The sequence below is a fragment of the Mauremys mutica genome, chromosome 5, assembly GCF_020497125.1.
Source record: "Mauremys mutica isolate MM-2020 ecotype Southern chromosome 5, ASM2049712v1, whole genome shotgun sequence".
Classification (NCBI taxonomy): Eukaryota; Metazoa; Chordata; order Testudines; family Geoemydidae; genus Mauremys; species Mauremys mutica.
Genome location: NC_059076.1, coordinates 113,882,619 through 113,904,023, shown reverse-complemented (window position 1 = coordinate 113,904,023; position 21,405 = coordinate 113,882,619). Strand labels below are relative to the sequence as shown.

The 21,405-nt window shown below is 39.1% G+C and overlaps 1 protein-coding gene across 9 annotated transcripts in view; it reads right to left on the bottom strand.

Moving 5' to 3' along the window:
* Positions 1–21,405, bottom strand: part of PROM1 (prominin 1) — an 82,510-nt gene that overhangs the window by 39,652 nt on the left and 21,453 nt on the right. For 6 of the 9 annotated variants that reach the window (XM_045020040.1, XM_045020039.1, XM_045020044.1 and 3 more), the window contains exons 3-5: positions 10,289–10,347; positions 5,555–5,581; positions 2,731–2,936 (exon numbers count right to left, since the gene is read on the bottom strand). In XM_045020040.1, coding sequence (XP_044875975.1) covers positions 2,731–2,936; positions 5,555–5,581; positions 10,289–10,347 — 292 coding nt within the window. The remainder of the gene's footprint in view (positions 1–2,730; positions 2,937–5,554; positions 5,582–10,288; positions 10,348–21,405) is intronic. The other 3 variants (XM_045020042.1, XM_045020043.1, XM_045020048.1) reach the window with 1 other exon arrangement.

Sequence of the window (21,405 nt, the reverse complement as noted above, 5' to 3'; positions counted from 1 at the left end):
TATATCCTTAGTGTATTCTTCTCACAAAGCAAAGAGGTCAGCAATTGCAACCCAACAAAAAAAGGTACTTTGTAAATTCGAATGTGATCTTTTTTTCTTTAGCTTTCTGAGAGGAGGGTGGGGGAGAGATGGGAATCTTTAAACAGACTATGCAGTCAAACATTCGCCTGTTCTAAACAGATACACAACATGAAAGGGAAAAACTCTACTTATTACCTAATGAGCTTTGACAAATCACCAAATAAAGGAAAAGAGAAAAGGAGAAGAGATGACACAAGACCTGCCTTTCCCATAACAGACTGGTGTGGTGTATATCTGTTTAACTAGTGTCCCCGAAAGTCAGATATTTTGGTTTTAGTTTGTGAGATTTCATAAACGGATGCAAACATCATCAATCCAGTTGGGGATTATTTTACTTGCAAAAGACTCAAGTCACAGAAAATTAATATTTAACAGATTTAAAGAAAAAGTACTAAGGAAAAAGTTCTCCTCCCCATTAATACAAAAATAAAATGTTGGATCAGAGTTTTCTTTATGAACCCATTTGTCAATTCTTCTGATTCATGTTGAATCCCAGATTCTGAACTATCTGCATTACCAATTACATGAAGGACGATGTTCTTCCTTGATACTTGAATAAGGCACTTGTCCACATAACAGATATAACCTATGTACTTTAGGATCTACATTTCTGAATAGGCACTTAATACCCCAAAAAATTAAAAAAAAAATGACTCACAACACAAAAGGATCGCAAGTTGTATCCATCTCAATCAATATAAAATATGCTCAAATTTAAAGGTATATCTGTGCTAATTAACAATAGCTCCTGCTCTATAACCACAATATTCACATATCCAAACTCCCAGCTTCCAGAAATGTAGCCAGAGACAAGGAGGGTGAAGTAAAATCTTTTATTGGACCAACTTCTTTTCGTGAGAGAGAAACTTTAGAGCCACACAGAGCTCTTCTTCAGGTCTGGGAAAGATACTTCCAGCATGACAACAAAATCCAAGGTGGAACAGATTGTTTAGCATGAATTGCATTCATGGTAGAGTGGCCCATTAACACCTCTGCAGTCATGGGACAAAGAGAGGAGGTTAGTGGGTTACAGATTGTTGGACTTAGGCCTTGACTACACTGGCGCTTACAGCGCTGCAACTTTCTCGCTCAGGGGTGTGAAAAAACACCCCCCTGAGCGCAGCAAGTTACAGCGCTGTAAAGCACCAGTGTAAACAGTGCCCCAGCGCTGGGAGCGCGGCTCCCAGCGCTGTAAGCTAATCCCCACAAGGAGGTGGAGTACGTGCAGCGCTGGGAGAGCTCTCTCCCAGCGCTGGCGCTGCGACCACACTCACACTTCAAAGCGCTCCCGCAGCAGCGCTTTGGAGTTTCGAGTATAGCCAAGCCCGAAGCCATAAAATCCCATCTCTCTGTTCAGTCCATGAGTTTTAGTTTCTAGTAGAGTAATGCATTTAAGCTCCCAGGCTCATCTTTTGAAAGTGTTGTGCATGTTTCCTTTGAGAGTGAGAACCAAGGTCAGACAGAGTTATCGCTTTATGAAAAGTGGTCACCCAAAGGTGACAGGGTGTTTGTGTCTCATCATTTTCCTGTGACAGTTCATTCGAGAGCATAGTGATTGTCTGGGTTCACCCACATAGTTGTTAGTGTGGCATTTAGTACACTGGACAAAATATACCACGTTGTGATAGGAATGTATAGGATCCATGGATTTTGAAAGGTGTTTTGTGTGACCACCACCTCACAACAGAAATGTAGCTGGACATACTTATGGCTTTAGAACATTTTCTCCCCCGTTTTCAATCAAATACAAAATATTTCACTTGTTTGAGAAAATGCAATTTATCTACAAGAAGAGACTAGTCTGAAGGTTAAGCTGAATTAAGGCACATTTATGGACAAAAAACTGCAGAGCCACTTGCATCTCGTGGAGGAAAGTACTTGCAAAGTGTGGTATACGGTTAGAAAAATGATCTGTAGAACTTTTTTTAAAACTTTGCACTTTTTTGCTTTCCATGAATCTTTCCACTCAACTCTAATTAGTTTACTAAAACAAGGTTTTAATACTCTCACCATTGTTGCATATCAATGGAAAGGCAGAGATAGTTTTCACTCATGGGGAACACTGCCAGTCAATTTCTGATTTTAGAATCTTTATCAGTAGTGATTATGTATGAATCTGGAATATTCATATGCCAGCATGAGTTTACATGTTGCATTTAGAAAATTCTTGTTTTGATTTAAAAAAATTTGAGGGACAAACACACACAATCACTTCTGACCACCACTTGACTATTATCAAAATGTGTTAATGCATCCTAACATCTCTTCTCAATGGGATGGCATCTGAGCACAAGACAGAATCTTTTGTTCATGAATTAGCAACTTTAAATGGCCATTTGGATCATTTGATTTAAAAACAAGAAGTGATCTCCCTAGAAAAAGTCTCATATGCCAAATTCCATCATAACGATGTTTCACACCATAAACCCCTCAAAAAGTGGGTTCATTCATTAACATGACATTAATCATATTAGCACTACTGTAATGCCTTTGTAAAAATATCTTGAGTAAAAATGAATATATTATTTTCAGCCTAATAAAACCATTTCAGCTTCTACAAATGATAAACTAGACTTAATATTCCTTGTTGTACAGTAATGCAGTATTAGTGTTGGGCAAAATGAGCATTGTGCAATTTATTATACTTGCCTGATAATTAAAGAAGCAACAAAAAGAAACGTTGCAAAGCAGCCTCTCCGACAGTCAGCATTTTTCTTCTGTCTTTGGTGCATTTCCCCACCACAGTTGTCACAGCAACGACACATACAGAAGCACAGTCCCACAAGAGGCAGTAACAGAACAAATAGCAATCCCAAAGCAGCAGACACTATAAAGCCGATTTCATAGTAGATTGCCTGCAATTCAGACAAAAATAACTGTAACAGCAGATATTATATAGTTGTTGAGATTCACATACAGCTACTGCTTAAAAATGAAATTAAAGCTACAAGATCCATTAGTTACTGTAGTCTTTGGAATCAATGTTTTCTAAGTCATCAATACATATCTAACATTTCTATCTCAAACAGATAAAAACATTGTAAATGTTGACAACTAACCTATCAAGAAGTGGTTTAAGCAGCATATTTAACAAGTAAACAGGCTCATGATATTGATGCAACTTGCATTATAATGTATTAAAAATGGGTACATTTGATTAGCAGGCCCACAGTTTGATCTCACTCTCATAGCTGTTCCAAAAAACTATTGGATAATATCAGCAACCCTAAATATACCAACATACTGTATTGTGGTGGGAAATTATTTGTTTTTATTCTTAAAAAAAAAGATTTCTGTTATGAGTAGAAGGCCTGATTATAAAAACTGAAGAGAAATATTAAATGATGAAGGACTGTACCCTCTTCAAAACAAAAATGTAAAAATAACTGAGAGACAAAAAACATCAAGGGATGGATTTTAAGCTCTGTAGGGCGGAGACTCTTGATCTGTGTGTCATGTACATTGCTATGCTCAGTTGGCAACAAACAAACAGTAATTAAAGGAGAGATTTTTCATAGGTGCAAAAGGCAGCTGGGAACCCAACTCCCTTTTAAATCAGTGAGATGCATGCTTAACTGTCCTTGGTGCCTTTGCAAACCTCCTGATAAGCAGGGCCAGCTCCAGACCCTAGCGCGCCAAGCGCACGCTTGGGGCGGCGTCCCAGCGGACCTCCCGCAGGCATGCCTGCGGAAGGTCCGCTGGGACCGCGGCTCTGGTAGACCTCCCGCAGATGTGCCTGCGGAGGGGCCGCTGGTCCCGTGGCTCCAGTGGACTCTCCACAGGCACGTCTGCGGGAGGTCCACCGGAGCCGCGGGGCCAGCGGACCCTCCACAGGCACGTCTGCGGAAGGTCTACCGGAGCCACGGGGCCAGCGGACCCTCCACAGGCACGTCTGCGGGAGGTCCACCGGAGCCGCGGGGCCAGCGGACCCTCCACAGGCATGCCTGCGGGAGGTCCACCGGAGCCGCGGGGCCAGCGGACCGCTAGAGCGCCCCCCGCGGCGTGCCGCCGTGCTTGGGGCGGCGGAAATCCTAGAGCCGCCCCTGCTGATAAGAGTATGTCTACAAAGCAAAGAAAAATCTGCAACTGGCCCACGCCAACCGACTTGGGGTGCAGGGCTGTACCATTGTTGTGTAGACTACAGGTCTCAGGCTGGAGCCCAACTCTGGGACCCTCCCAGGCAGGCTAGCCACAGGTTTTTCTATATTGTGTAGACATACCCTAAACAGTGGTTCTCAACATTTTTGGCCTCAGGATCCACTTGTAAATGTTTATGGCCTGTCACGACCCAGTAAATAGTTTGGGGGTGAAGGCCCTGGGGTGGTTTTGGTTGAGTACTGCCTCCTGGGGTCTTGGGTCCTGCCCGGCACTCACCTCAGTGGCAGCTCCTGTGCTGTGGGGTTAGCCGGGCTTGGCTCTCCATTTTGGGCGTTGTAACCCCCAGGGTTGCAGTGCTGCTCAGTTTTGGCCCCAACCCCCTGGCTGGCCCAAATTTGTCTAAGTGGAGTTGTGACGTGGCTCATGGAGTTGCGGTGCCACTCACTCAGATTTGGCCTACACGGACTCCTATTATCATGACGGCTGGGCCAAACCTGAGTGGCGCTGGGACTCCAGAGTCTGCAGTGCCTGGAGCAGGAAGGCGAGCCCAGCCAGCCCTGTGACACAGGAGCCACAGGAACTGCCACACGACCTTTGAAATATTCTGGCAACCAAAATTGGGTCCTGACCCATGGGCTGAGATGCCCTGTCCTAAAAGGCTATTAAAGTCACTTGGAAAAGTCTGTGTTAACTTTAAGGGTACTAGAAATTATTACACTTACTACTTTGGCTCATCCTCTCTCTCTTGTATACAATCTGTAAGCAGCAGTATCAAGATGGAATTTGTGTTGTATTTTCACCGAATACAAGTTACAAGTCATAATTTCTCACTAGCTATCCATCATCATACTTCAGTTCTAGTCATACTGAATCTGCCTCCAATCCCACCAGTCCTTGGGGAAAAAAAATTGCTCCACATGCAGTGTCAATAGTAACCCATCATCATTAACATGGTTGCAATCTCTGACCTAATTGCCAATCCTAGAATAAATAGGAGACTAGTGATGGTTTAGAACTGCTACTCTTGCTTTTTGAATAAGAACAACTAATATTTTGGAAGATAATTTTGGTTGGATTTTACAAGTCAAATACTTAGCCAAAATTTGTTAAAAAGAAAATCAGAAAAGATTACAAAGTAACTAAAAATGAATAGAAATATGTTTTAGTAGATTACCTGAACGATCTGGAACATAACCAAATCAAACGTGGCTTAAATGAAAAACACCAACACCTCCATTTAGAATGACATGGAAAATAGTAATGCATGTTTTGACAGGAGTAGTGAATATAATCCCTGTTCGTTTTGGGAGAAAAGAAAAAAAAAAAAAGCAAGACACAGAGCACATCTACCAGATACAATGGAAGGCATTATTACCTGAAGAGTCAGGACAACATTTTCTGGCTGTGGAAGTCAAAGCAGATGGAGAATGTGTATAATGCACAGGCAGCATGCACAAAAACAAATCATGTGAGTAATGAATAATTAACCATAATTGAAACAATTAAATACCCAAAATAAAAAAAGCCACTGAACTAAAAAAAATTGCATAGAAGCAGTAAATAATTAAGCCAAATTAATTATGTAAAGAACATATATTATGTAGTAGAGGATTTCTGATTGCCTTGGTAAATTAAAAGAATTCAGGATCTCTTCATCCACCATAAATAGCTCTCAGTCTTAAAATAAAAACAGACCAGTTATTTTTGTATGGGCCATCAGTTATATTTCCCAAGACATTTCAGGAAGAGGAGGATCAGATATTGTATTAGTGTGCGATTTCTCAAAGAATTCCAGCTGTCAGAGCTGTTCCACTATATTTTTGCTTTTTGAAGTTACGAATTGCTTTGGCATTAGGAGCAGCAGTTCCAATAGCAGTTTCCGTGCCTTGGCACATTATACAGAAAGTTCATCTGCACTTTAAAAGTCTGTAGGAAATTTAAAACCTACAAGAGTGGAAATGGGTAAAGGGATGGGGAGACAGAAGGAAGAAATCTAATTTAACAGGTTCATAAGCGTTTCTGCTAACCCATTTGCCTTTTGAGAAAACAGGGGAAAAAATTCAGTCACAGGAGTTTAAGAAGCTACTCTCTTCCCTCTTGTTTTCAGCTCTTATGCACAGATTAAACAACAACTTTCTTAATATTAAATTGTTTTTCTGCATCTTCATATGGCAATTCATACCTGACAGGGGTTTCCTCTTTTCCTCGTAAGTTAGAAAATAAGAGCAACCCATCAGTTGTGAGTTGCTATATTGAAAGTGCAGAAGTCACTGAAAAGAAAACATTTCCAAACCAACCAAAGACTTGAAAAATTCCTGACACTACACTTAAACATTTTTGTATCAGAAATGTCAATTCACCAAAACAAACTTTATAGAGCTGTCCAGATTTGATGGGAGGTTTCTCAGGTTGAGAGAGACACCTACCCCAGAATAAGCAACAGATGAGTGTTTAGGACGCACTCCCGGAGATGTGGCTGACCCAAGTTCAAGTCCCTACTAGGGTTGTCGATTAACCGCAGTTAACGCACGCGATTAACTCAAAAACAGTAATCACGAATTATAAAAATTTATCATGATTAATTGCTGTTTTAATCACACTGTTAAATAGAATACCAATTGAAATGTATTAAATATTTTTGGATGTTTTTCTTTATTTTAAAATATATTTCAATTACAATGCAGAATACAAATTGTACAGTGCTCACATTGTTATTTTGATTACAAATATTTGCACTGTAAAAATGATAAACAAAAGAAATAGTATTTTTCAATTCACCTCATACAAGTACTGTAGTGTAATCTATTACAAAAGTGCAACTTACAAATGTATATATTTTGTGTTACATAACTGCACTCAAAAACAAAATGCAAAACTTTAGAGCCTACAAGTCTACTCAGTCCTACTTCTTGTTCAGCCAATCATTAAGACAAGCACTTTAGTAGCTGGCAGTGCAAGGTATACGTGCCAGATATGCTAAACATTCACATGCCCCTTCATGCTTCAGCCACCATTTCAGAGGACATGCTTCTATGCTGATGACACATGTTAAAAAAAATGAGTTACATTTCTGACTGAATTCCTGGGGGCAGAATTTACCCAGCACATGTTCTTTGTTTTAAGAACACTTTCACTGCAGATTTGACAAAACGCAAAGGTACCAACGTGAGATTTCTAAAGATAGTTACAGCACTCGACCCAAGGGTTAAGAAACTGAAGTGCCTTCCAAAATCTGAGAGGGACAGGGTATGGAGCATGCTTTCAGAAGTCTTAAAAAGAGCAACACTCTGATGCAGAAACTACAGAACTCAAAGCACCAAAAAAGAAAATCAACCTTCTGCTGCTGGCATCTGACTCAGACGATGAAAATGAACATGCAATCTGTACTGCTTTAGACTGTTATCAAGCAGAATCCATCATCAGCATGGACTCATGTCCGCCAGACTAGAAGCATGAAAGGACATATGAATCTTTACTGCATCTGGCATGTAAATATCTTGCAAAGCTGGTTATAACAGTACCATGTGAATGCCTGTTCTTACTTGCAGGTGACATTGTAAACAAGAAGCAGGTAGCATTATCTCCTGCAAATGTAAACAGATTTATTTGTCTTAGTGATTGGCTTACCAAGAAGTAGGACTGAGTGGACCTTGTAGACTCTAAAGTTTTACATTGTTTTGTTTTTGAGTGCAGTTATTTTTTGTACATAATTTTACATTTTTAAGTTCAACTTTCATGATAAAGAGATTGCACTACAGTACTTGTATTAGGTGAATTGAAAAATACTATTTCTTTAATTTTTTTATATAGTGCAAATATTTGTAATAAAAATAAGTGAGCACTGTATACTTTGTATTCTATTTTGTAATTGAAATCAATATATTTGAAAATGTAGAAAACATCGAAAATATTTAAATGATATTCTATTATTGTTTAACAGAGCAAATAATCTTTTAATTGCTTGGCTGTCCTAGTCCCTACCCTGTCATTCTCCCACATCCCACTTGAATGCCCTGACCACCAAGTTATATTGGCCATTCGGAGGAGGGTCTCTCTCTGATTTTCATGAAAAAACTGCAAAGGTCTGTTTCATCCCATTGTGGAACAGGAAAATTTTCAAAATCTCAAAGTTTTGTGGGAGGGGAAACCTGTTTCTTTTCCAGCTCCAATTAAGATGCCCATCTACCCAAACTGTGAGATATGGATATTTATTATATGTACCTCCATAAATTCCATTAAACTCTTATTGGAAATGCCATCAAATTTAGCTACAATTTATCTAAAGGTGGTAATGGCACTGGATATATGTTTCATAAAAACAAATTTTAGTCTTCATTGTAAATGGGTACCAAAAATTGATTTAGAAAAAAAAAGGTAAGTTCATTTGTCTCACAAAAGAACCCTAAAAGCATGGCAGCATGATCAATTGGGTATCTGTGGGGACATAACCGCGGTTCCAGTCAATTTTTGGTTTATCCTGGCAGAAGGTGATTTATATTCTAACATACTTGAGATGATAGTTGTCCTAGCTCCCTCTGTGGCCAAGACAATAGTTTAGTTTAAAAATTAGCTTATTAGGAGGGCTTACTACACAGGATTACAGCTGACAGTGGTTTCAAGTTTCCTGTGAATTCTATCCCAGTTCCCAGTAGCAGGGAATGACCTACGGATGTCACCAAAGATCTAAAGGTCTTGTTCAAAGGGTCAGTCAGTCCATGAAATTCAACCTCTAGGTTTCCTTATATGTATGCAAGGTGTTTTGTTTGGCCCTGCAGCCTCTAATGCATCACCACCACAAACCCCTCCAAAAGAACTTGTGAGATCGGGAGGAACTTGGTATAGCCTTAGGACAAGTTCCAAGCATCTGGATACCAGGCAAAGGATATCAGGCTAGAAAGGCTTCCCAGAAAGGCCTCAAGTCAGTGGGCATGAGTCTAGGGACCAGATTTGTCTTCTTGAGTGCACACAATACTATCCACAGCATGCTCCAGTAACCTATAACCTAGCAGATGGTACAAAGTATCATGTCACCAATCTGGGCCCAATTAAGGTCCTTACTGCAGGAATTCAACCCACCACAGTGCTTGAGTATGGCTCGAGGAAATGAACTAGTTGCACATCCAAGCTGGGTTGTATTCCTTGTTGCTGGATATCTTGAGAATGTACACTACTCTAGGGTAACCATGCCATAGGGGGAAGGTAGGGAAAACATGTTTCTATAATCACTTTAAACTAAAAAAATATTTTATCAGTAAATGTGGAAACTCAGCTGTATGGAGGCAGTAAATGGAACCAGCCTTTTTCTTAACACAAAGCCAGAGCTTAGTTTCTGTGTGACAGATACAATCACATTTTTATATCTGGAGTGCTAGTGAAAATTGTTGCTAAGACTGCTGAGTAATTCTATTTTAAAGCCTATTTTCAGTCAGTTTTTGGACCTCCCATGACATCAAAAAAATAACATACATAGAAAAAGACAAATAATATATACTTTACAATAAATATTTACATGCAATCATTGTGCATGCTAAAAATAAGCATTATTATAGGGTTAAAATGATTCTGGTATCTGAAGACCAGCAGGAACTCCTTGGTCATAACTAGTAAACATCTGCCCTTTTTTGTTTCTAAACATTTTGGCTTCAAATATTAGTTTTGCACAAAAGAGTCGATACATTTCATGAACACTTCCTTACAAAAATTTTCTTAGTATTTTTCAAAAAAGATTTGTACATGGTATTTTATTTGAAACCATTAAAATAGTTAGTCAAATGTCAATAATATATCCAATTGTAAGTTTCAAAGAGTCTTGTGGCACCTTATAGACTAACGGACGTTTTGGAGCATGAGCTTTCGTGGGTGAATACCCACTTCGTCGGATGCATCTGACGAAGTGGGTATTCACCCACAAAAGCTCATGTTCCAAAACGTCCGTTAGTCTATAAGGTGCCACAAGACTCTTTGCTGCTTTTACAGATCCAGACTAACACGGCTACCCCTCTGATACTTGTTAGTTTCAATTATTCTTCTCTATTTATGGAAGAGATTCTTAATGTTTCAACTAAATTATGAATACATGCACTTCCATTACTATGTGTAGACAAATTACCTTTTGATAATCACCCTGCACATTTCCAAACTTCTGCTGTGTTAGCTTTTTGATGAGATCTGAAAATAAGCAAGAACATTTCAGAGTTTTAGATAATTTATTAACATTTTCTAATTTATGTTAGGTTACGTTGGATGAAATTGGGAATGGAAATCAAAGTTGACAGACAAATATACCCAAGTTTTTATAACTATGTAAAATACTACATTTTAAAACCCACCTGTACATTTTATGAGAATGTTGAACGATAACGAGGTCAATGAGGTCATACTGAGCAGCAGTCAAGTTATTTCTGTTGAGGTGATCTTATGTGCCGCAGAGACCAGTGAAATGATAAATTGGATACTAGGTTACCTACTACCTAGGCATATCGATTTGGGTGATTTTAATGCACCTTGTTTGTGCCAGTCAACCATATTTTTGTTGGAAAACCATCTACTCAGCAATTTTTTTTATCATAGCGATCCTCTAAAATATATATACATACACATACCCCATGGAACTGTATAACTGGTGCTCAAATATTCTGATGTGGATATTCAATGTAGCTTTTTAAGGGGTGGGGGAGGTAAGGGTGTGGCATGGGCAGGGAATCACTGTACTTGCAAACTGGAGGGAAGAAGGCACTCAGATCTCCAATACTGCCCCCAATTTTCCACATCTCAGCTCCAAGTGGGACACTGTTTGCCTAACAGACTCCGGAGCTTTCCCAGCCCTTGGAGTCAAAGGCGATTCTCAGGCACACCTGCTTAGTATTACTTACTTACTATCTGTATTACCAGTGTCCATGTTGTGCTAGATCAATAACTCAGCCCAGTGTGTTAATTTCTAATTGGATTTAAAACATACCCAATATAAAGCGACGGCCAAAAAAATGGAAGAGAAGTTCACCACAATATACTGTAATGGAATGTAAAGTGACAGTTTAATTTTAAATTAATATTCTGTAAAATATGACTTCACTTGTAAGCTCTTAAGGACAGGGACCCTTCTCTGTTACATGTTCATACAGGTCCTACCGTGCTGACGCTTCTAGGCACTATTGCAATCCAAACAATATTTCAGAGTTACATCAACAAATGTTGATTTTTTCCCCCAAATTAAAAACAAAAGTTAAGACAGCCCAGGATATTAACTATGTCTGGGATATAAAACCTTTCAACACTACACTATCAGTTTAAATCCAGACCAGATGGCAGTGGCTGATTGTAGTTAATTGATGGCCATTTAATAGCCCATGTGAAGTACAGGAGGGGGAGTCAATCCAATTCCTAGTGAACATGTGGCAGTGTATTGATTTTGGCACATTTGGAACGCTAAGGTCTCTTGGAAACTCATATTCTCACCCTTATAGTTGGTCCCTCCAGGTCAGAGATGTGATATCACTGGCAGACAGATAAAAGAAAGCTTGTGTTGTGTTATCTATTGCATTGTATTATCTATGGCTCTATTCTGTAGCTCAAGGAAGATTAAGAGTTTGAGGACTGAAGTCCCCAGAACTCTTAATCCTGCACTTTTCAAAAACAAAAAATTCACTAAAAATTTTTAGAGGTCATATGAAGTGCTCAATGGAGTTAGCAGGAGTATTTGTGGCTCCCAATTCCCCTCCAGTTTTTATAGCAAAAATCCTGGGGGGACGGGAAGGAGGAGGACAAAAACCCCAAAACGTTCACTGACTCCCTAAAATAAGAACATCTAAAGGCAGAGGAATACGTATGTGCCTGATTTATGGGGAAAAATGAAATGAATGTTACTCAGAAAACTGCTTTAAAGTAAAGAAAGTGGGTGAGGTAATACAGTATCTTCTATTGGACCAACTTCTGGTGGTGAAAGAGACACGGTTTTGAGCTAGGAACAGCTCTTCAACAACTGAAGAAGAGCTGTTCAAAGTAGCTCAAAACCTTGCCTCTCTCACCAACAGAAGTTGGTCCAACAGAAGATATTACCTCACCCACCGTCTTGCTAATATCCTAGGACCAAACAGCTACAATAGCATTGCAAACATCAAAGGAAAGAAGCAAACATGCAATGAGCAAGGCAGCAGTGGCTGTTTCTAGCACACCAAGGCAGATGTACCAAGTGAGGAAACTGCACCTATCAAGATTGGGGTGGAGGGGGGAGAGAAGGGGAATTACTGCTAACTCATCCGGTCATAGAAACTACAGAGTAAAGTGGAAATGCAGGATAGCAAAGCTATTACGATAATAAAAGCCATATAAGAACATGGAGAGATTGGTAGCAATGTTTTGTACTGCAAAACATCATCATTTGGGGAAGACTAAAAAATGCTGGAAAAATGTAGCCGAATGCCTTAGGAACAGAGGTACATATAAAAGCTTTCCGTAAGTTAAAGAATCCTATTCAAGGCAAATATTTTGAAACATGGCTATTAAACATTTAAATGTTAGCAGACCTCTGATTGAAAGGACACACAGAATTGCAGGGGCGATAAGCAACACACCGAAATCTATAGTTGTGAGATTACAAACATACTAGGATCAACAAGGAGTCCTTACTGCATCAAAATCAGTAACTGAGGCCAAGGACTCTGGGCAGAGAATTTATATTTCCCAAGATTTTTCAGCTGTAATACAGAAACACAAAAGCAGAATAGAACCCATTGATGCAACACCTCCACACCAGACAAATTCAGTGAACTGACTTAGCCAAACACAATGCAGATTTTCTACAAATACACTACACACCTTTCCCACATCAACAGAAACACTGAATTTCATCAAAAACTTCCATATCTAAAATAAATTAAGGACCCACCTGGTGCATAGAAGTGTAATTAAATTCCTTATTTCTTTGTAGACAGATGTCTTTTCTAATAACCAACAATGGTTTTAAAATTGGTGTAAACTGGTATAGCTCTACTGAACTAAATGAAGCTGTGCCAATTTACACTGAGTAGCTGGTCCTTTATTTGTCATTTATTTACAGGGCCCAGCCTTAGACCATCCACTTATACAAGGTACAATCAAGATCTCATGTAAGATTAGAAAAGTTATCTGAATACAATACAAAAGCTTCTTGAGAAAAAACAATAATGGGAAATCAGCTTTTCGCAAGGACTAAACTGATTTTATATTCTGAACATGGGGAAGTATGGGCCTAGAAAGGATATAGGACTCTGCAAGAATAGGCACAAATAGCAGGTTTTCCAGACTTGCACCAAAACAAGTTTCAAGCAAGCAATGGCTGTGCTACCTGAAGCTGAGAAGCTGCATTTTAAAAAAAATATATATGTTGAGATTAAAAGACTGCTGGTACTGCATCCTACTGAACAGTGAAATCCCCCCCGCTACCGCCCACTCAGGCTAATGCTGTTACATTAGCAGCTAATAAAATACTAGTGGAACTTAACTTAACGGAATTTCATTGTAGAGCTGGTCAAAATTTTCCCAATGGGACAGTCTTCCATTGGAAAATGCTGAATCAACTCTAAAAATTTTGATAAAAAAAATAATTGAAGCCCTTTTTTGATATTTATATTACACAACAGTACCCAACATAAAAGTGAAAACAATCTAAACAGAAACACTTCAATACGGTCATTTTGATATTTCTGAAACAAAATGTTTCAGAATTTTAGTTGTGTGAGAAATTTTAAATTTTTGTTCCAATTGGAGAGGATAGGAGATTTCGAAACACTGGAATTTCCTGTGGAACGGAAATTAAGTTTCACAACCAGTGTAACTTTGTAGGCACCTTTGCCTTTTGGAATTAAGAATTAAACAGAAGTCGGCCAAATGCCATATGTTTAAAGAAACAATACGAAAACAGAGAAGAGTCAACTAACTTATTTCTTATTTTAATGAACCTGAAAAGGCTCTGAATTGTGGTTCTGAATCACAGAAGTTTTACTCAGACACTATTACCTCACTATTAGAGCTGTCAGTCAAGACTGATGGAACTGATTAGGAAATACTATGAAAAATTGATGGAGAGAGTAGGTTTTAAAACTGTGTGAATTACTGCATACACTTCGAAGCAAGCCCAACAGAAAAACTATCTTTAACATCATGATTTTCAAGATTAATATGTATTATTTAGCAAGTAGTCATATATTATGTCCCTTCAATTAATTAGACAAAGTAGGCATTAAATACTGTATGAAGTTCAGATTTCACTCCACGTGTTGAGCTATTCACCAAATAATGTGAACACTACATTACTACTACTTCTTTTTCTCTATTTTCAGAAAGCCCGTCATCTCTGCATTCACTCTTGGTAAGGTTTCCAGATGTGCCACAGACTACTAATCCTCTCTGACCAGGTGTCAGTCATTTATGCAAACAGTTATATTCTCTGTGATTTAACTTAATATTTTAGAAGTTCTTTGGTATCAACTGTAGTAACATCAGTCATAATGAACTCGTTTGATATTAAATGTGGAAGTCATTAAACATTAAATGTGCATTCAGGAGCAATAGCATCACTGTTGTAAGTTTTTGACAACACAAGTCATATTCCTACCAGGTGACAAATCATCTTTCTATAGTTTACACTACTCTGTAGAAGTCTATAAAACCAAAGGATTCCGCAACTTGAACATATTTATCGTGTCCAATTCTTATTTCCAAAATAAAACTTACAGGAAGGCATTGTGAAAAGCACGATGACCTCTATTTACAAATTAACTGGATTAGTTTTTAAGTCGGTGACTGAGTAGATGTATGCATTATTTCATATGACCAGTAATCCAAGGCTTTAACATAAAACACATTTTATCACTGAGGTTAAAGAGCTTTGCTTTATAAGGCTCACTTACAATACTAATTACGTTAATACTTTACTCAGTCTCTTTCCTGCTTTCCACGCACATGCAAGATGCCATCTGCTCTAACAGACTGACCTATTGACTTATTACACCACCATTTTACTGATATTAGCACCTTCTTGCAGAGCTTCATACAAATACTCCTTTCCATGTGGTGTGAGTGTTGTGTAGATGTTTCTAGGTACGTCTGTTCAATGTTGTAATACTCAGGACCATAAAGTTTGTTTCTTGGCACTATTCAATGGAAAGTGATGGCAAAAGACAATAGAGACTTAATAAGCTGTCTGGATATTAACAAAAATACAACAAACTGGAACCCAATTCCCACTGCCAGGAAAGTTTTATAGGACTAGATGACAGGAAAAAAAACAAACAAAAAAAAAGTTAGGACAATACAATTGATTGGGGGGGTGTCTATTTAAATTGCTGAGAAATCACTTTTTTTGCCGCTTGGTCACGGCATAAATAATTTCATGGATGTGAAATTTGCTATTTATGCTGTGACCAACAAAAAAAAAAAAGTGTGATTTCTGCACAGTGTTTCTCAAACTAGGGGCCCATGGCCCAAAAGGGGGGGGGGTCGCGGTATTGCCATGCTAACTTCTCTGCAGCTGCTGGTGGCACTGCCTGAACCTGCCCAGATGCCCAGCTCAAAAGGCAGTGCTGCCACCACCAGCAGCAGCACAGAAGTAAGGGTGGCAATACTACAGCACAGAAGTAAGGGTGTGGCCAGCAGCTGCCACTCTACGCTCTGCCTTCAGGGCTGGGTGGCCAGATACGAGATTTCAATCCGTGACACAATTTTCACAGCAGCAAATTTGGTAGATCCCTAACAATTGGGGATATTATTCTTGTTCTTAGAGCCTCTAAAAAGAGCATTTAAAAAAAAAGAATTACTTTGGGCCAAATTCAGTTCTAGTGTCACTCCAGTAAAGTCAATGAAGTTATGTCAAAAATACATTTGCCCCATTATGTGTAATACAGAATATTAGTCCCTGATTCTGAAAAGTAATTAAGCATATGCCTAATTTTAAGTGAGTAGCACCTATGACTTCAATGGGGTGATTTAAACGTTTAAGTACCTTGCTGACTCTGGGACTCTAAGACAATGATGGAAAACTACATCATGCTAAAGTTGCTCACCACTTTAATAGCGTCAAAATGCTCTCACTCAACGTATGTCCTGGTATTTCACTGTATAACTCAAGTCAACAGGATTACTCATATGCTTAAAGTTAAGCATGTGCTTAAGTGCTTTTCTGGATTGGTGTCCATGTGAGTACATCTAGTGTCAAAATAAGTAATTTCACAACACTTAGAAAATTTACCTGTTAGCCTTAAATGAATGTATTACTGCTACTTCAAACTCATTGTTTCTGTTAAAATATGATTTGAAGGTCTGCCCCAGTTTTTAATGCAAACTTTCAAGATTAGTCAATGCACAGCAAGTTTCATGCTTATTGGAGATATCAAAAAATAGTTGGTGATTTCACAGCAAAGATAAGTGGAAGTTCAGTTTGTCATCGATTAAAGTCTCTGTTTTCACTTCATGGGACTGATCCAAAGCCAACTGAAGTCAGTCGGAATCCTTCCACTGACTTCAATGGGAGTTGGATCCGATCCTGAGTGAAGAGGTCCCCTCAGTCTGGAATCTAGGCTACCACTCCTTGATGCCACATGGCTTTCAGCACCCAGCACAGCTCTTTATTCCAGCAGCCCCCCAAATCAGCTCTAGTTTTCTACTACCTCAGTCAGACAAGAGCTCCTAGTGGCAGGGGCAATGGCAGAAGGACCCAGCACACAGTGGGACAGACCCCTCTGCGAAGGTCATTTCTGCCCAGCTTACACCATGGAATCTTTACCCTCCCCAAGCAAGGAGCAAGTCCACAAGACTCAGCCCTCTCCCAGGGCAGACACCAGGAAGGCAGTCCATTTGATAAAGGAAGCACCTGAGCTAAGGCAGGGATCCAGATGGGGACCAAGTGTTCCCTCTTTCCTCCCTGCTTATGTTCCTTGTAGCCTTCTGGCCTGTGTGTGAAGTGTCTACATTGCGGTAGGGGGTGAGTGGCCAAGTCTATTCCTCCCCATGCTCCAAGTGGTTAGGGACTCCGGAGCAGGTAAGAGAGCTTACTCCTCCTCTCACAGGGTCTCCTTTAGGCAGGTTCCACCCATTTTTCCCCAAGGATGAGGAAATTAGGGGTCTTTCCTCATAGTAGCCCTGTCCCTTTATATTTGGCAAGGTCTCTCTCCATGCAGTTGCTAGCTCCATCTTCAAGGTTAACTAGTTTCCTTAGTGATCAGGTCATTCAGTTACCATTCTTTTATCCCCCCTCTGTCAAAGAAACTCCTTACTTAAGTGTAATCCGGGCATTACATTCTTCCTGCATAAAACCTGGAAGTTTTGTAAATCAGACATACTATCTGTACTGTTCAAAAGGTACAAAAAGGAGGGAAAGGACTCGCTTGAAAGAATTACTTAATAGTAGAGATTCATGCCTTGTGTATCAAAGCACATATCCTCAGTGAGCTGGCCACATCTTGGACAGAAAGGTAGAAACCTGGCAATCATTCCTCACTGTCATAGGACATTACAGAACTGATGTCTGCAGACAAACTTTTGGGTGCATGTTCTGAGATCCAAGACCACATCGCCTACTTCTCTCTCAGGAAGAATGTCCAGGGTTATCAGAGGGTATGATATAACCTGTGTTGTGTCTGATTTGTTGGGCTTCTTGCAGGAAACAAAGATATTCGTCCTGCCTAGTCAATTGCCATTCTCTGGAGGAGCCCACCAGCACAGAAGTCACTTGACTACTCTGTATACAGCTGGTTTATCTAGTAATGTATTTCAGAGTTCTCAGTTTTGAATTAGTGACTGAGCATAAGGAAGCTTTGACTGGAGCAAAATGAGTCAGGACTGCTGGAAGGGTAACTATAATGGTAATAAAAAAAATTAGCAGTTAGTCAGTTGACACTTGCAAATAGTCTTTAAAATAATTGTAAATAACTTCCTATATTCATATATCTAAAATGCTGTTAAATAATAAACTCATGCAAGTTGTAGGAAAACATGTCTCTTATACCACAACAATTAGAATGTTTCATAGAAACCCCACAAAAAACATGCTGCCCTAGGGGATCCTGTAAACCCCCACCAATATCATGAAATGGTTCCAATGCTCAGCGGACTTAATATTTGTATTAAGGATGGGAGCTCACATTGCCAGATTTTAAACCCATTCAAACATTGTTAGCTCACCACAGAATGGAGCAGCTAAAATTTCAAGCATTTCTCCCTCTCTACTCACTCAAATCCCAAAATGCAGGTCTGTCTTTTACAGTAGATGCAACACGTAAAATGAACCACGGGGTAAGTTTAAGATTAGTGCTTACAAAAAATAGCTTTCAGAGTGTATATTGCTATCTTTGTAGTTGAATAGTTAAGCCGCTGAACTATCTGTCGAACTTCAAAAGAGTTGTATAAGAATGTCAGGAGCACAGTTGGGATGGCGGGAAAATGGGACTGGGATGCAGTGTGGAATAGGAGATGGGGAGAACAGCAAGCATGAGTGTGACAGGAAACTGTGTGAATGCTATTAAGAGGGAGAACTTCATCAGAGAGCCTGTGTACTATAGGCTTTTGGTTACAAAAGGCAACGCAATTCATAGGAATGTTGAGGTGTGATACAGCAAGAGTAGCTGGGTGAATGGGAAGCAGTAGTGGGGACATACAGATTTAACAGATCCATCTTCTCACAAGCAAATCCCATTGAACTCCTGAAGAGACAAAAATATAATTAGCCAATAGAGACACTCCTGTTCAATGAACATTTACCTCATACATGCACAAGAGCTCCTTATTTTCCAAAAACATAGATGGAAGCATGGTAATTTTATAAACGGAACGGCCTCAAAGTCTGTTGTTATTAACCAGGAAGCATAACTAAGCAATTTAAACCTCCATTCTCCCACAAAAGTTCCTCAGTCTTTACAGCTGCCAAGCTCTGAGCATGTTCCCCTAACACACTCACATTATCTACCTACACAGTAATACACAGATAAAATTTTAAAAAAAGCATAGTCAGAAAGCAAATCATTCAAAAAAACAAAAGCTATTATGTTGATTGTCAAGAAAATGGGATACAGAGAATAAAAGGTTTTTCCTTTGAAAATAACCTTTTCAGGGACATGGTGATTGTTCTTCACTACACAGAAAATTCTTACTTGTTGCAAATTTGCAACAAAAACCAAAAAAAGGTTGCCTTCAGAAAAATCTTTGCTCAATAATCTGCATACATAATACAAACAATGTCAAGTAGGATGCACTTGAAAGAGTATTTTATACATTAATTACATTCAATCATTTTTAGTAAGACATTTTAAAGCTTAAACTAAACCATATTGTTTACAGCACTATAATTATCCATCACCATATATTTTTTGTCTGTAGTGGCTATATGAAGTTCTCTCTTCTAGGCCACCATCTGGTAAAGATTTACAACAGATTAAGGGCAAGGGTTCAGCTCAGGGTGCTGTACAGGATTGCCTGTTTTAACCGCCTGCAGATGCTGAACGACTTGCTGGTACTTTATGGTTCGCATGTCCAAGGTGTACTGGAGTGACACCTTAAAACATTTAAAGAGATTATTTTAACACATATGTATAACAAGGTTGTTTTACCTTAGATGTCAGATTTCCAGCTCCCTCCCTCTCCTCTCAAAAAATGTTCCAGTATATTGTAAGTAAACTGAGAATAGGACAGAATTCTGCTTTCATATTCTAACTTGTGCCTATGGCAACATGAATGCAGACAATTGGAAGTGACACAGGAGAGACCTACTGGTATTGGTTTTTCATTACTTCAACAACTGGCTTTTTGGCAACCACAGTATGGTCTCAGAATTCCTCCTCTGTATTTGCCATTTCTCTGCAAGGGACAATATACTCCATATGAATCCAAACCACTAAATATGCCATGGTTGCAGAAGTACCATAGGTCACAGACTGACTGAGCTCAAATGTTTAACATTTTTAAATAAGATCTGAATTATGCTGTGCCTTCTCCCTCCTCCCCCACAATAGGGGCAAAGTTTCCTCATGAAACCAGAGTACTGTACATGGCTCCAATTGAAAAGTCAGGAGTTGTGTTTTAGTATAAGTTGTTTAATGAGGTACAGATAGCATTCTGAGGCAAACTCAAAATCAGGTGGTTTACAAGATGCTCAGAAGATACTTTTGACAGAAACCTCCCCCCCCCAACTACTCCAATATAAATAAAGTTTCCAGGATTTCTGTTATGGGGTTGGCAAGGAAAGATTAATTGGATTCTACATGTATTAATCAGAGTTTGATTAAGTCTCCTGGAGTTCTATGTTGGAGAATGTTGGCTTTCTTGCTAGCCCACCAGCTTTGACGAGGCCACACAAACATTGCTCCTTAAAGTCGTTTGTTCTGTAAAGGAAAGCTAATAGTTATTTTTGACCTTTTAAAGCCTGCCACCATGCTCATTCCAAGATGGAGAAAGACGCTGTGGAATCCAAACTTCTATTTACCCAAAGAGTTGAGTTTTGCCAACCTGTATTCGTTGTTGAAACATGCATGACTGCCTACCTATATTCAGCAGACTTCTTGAATGGTGAAGAGAAACCAATGTGAATACATAGTAGTCTGACTAGTGTCTATTCCAAAAACACACGAAACAACGTATTTTAGCTGATAAGAACTGGAAGCAATTTACAAAAGGCTACAACTTAAAAATATACCTGAAAATAATTTTTGGCACTTAGGTCCCAGATTTTGGAAGAATATTTTAAATATTTGAGTTCTCAAGAGCAGATGAAGTGCAGAATATTTCTGATTTTTTCTCTATTAAGAATAGTTAACTGCTACTTTCCAAATCTATAGTTTCAGCTAAAAGGCAGAGAAGAGCATAGTGCTTATTCTTGCCTATCAAAGAGAAAGCACAAATTTTAGAAAGTTATTTCCACACTTATCAAAATCCTCATTTCATTAAATATGTTATGAATATTGCAGCATTTTCTGACTTGGAACTGAATAGCTAAAAGGACTCTGACGTAGGTGACAATCTTTAAAAACTGGAAAGCAAATCCTACTGAGGAAAATAGAAAGGAGCATAAACTCTGACAACTATCATTAGGCAGGCCAAAAAAGATTTTGATGAGCAACTAGCAGAAGACACAAAAACTAATAGCAAAATTTTGTTTAAGTACATTAGAAGCAGGAAGCCAGCCAAACAATTGGGGGGGGGGGAGGGAGAAGACCCACTGGATGATCGAGGTGCTAAAGGAGCACTCAAGGAAGAAAAGGCCAT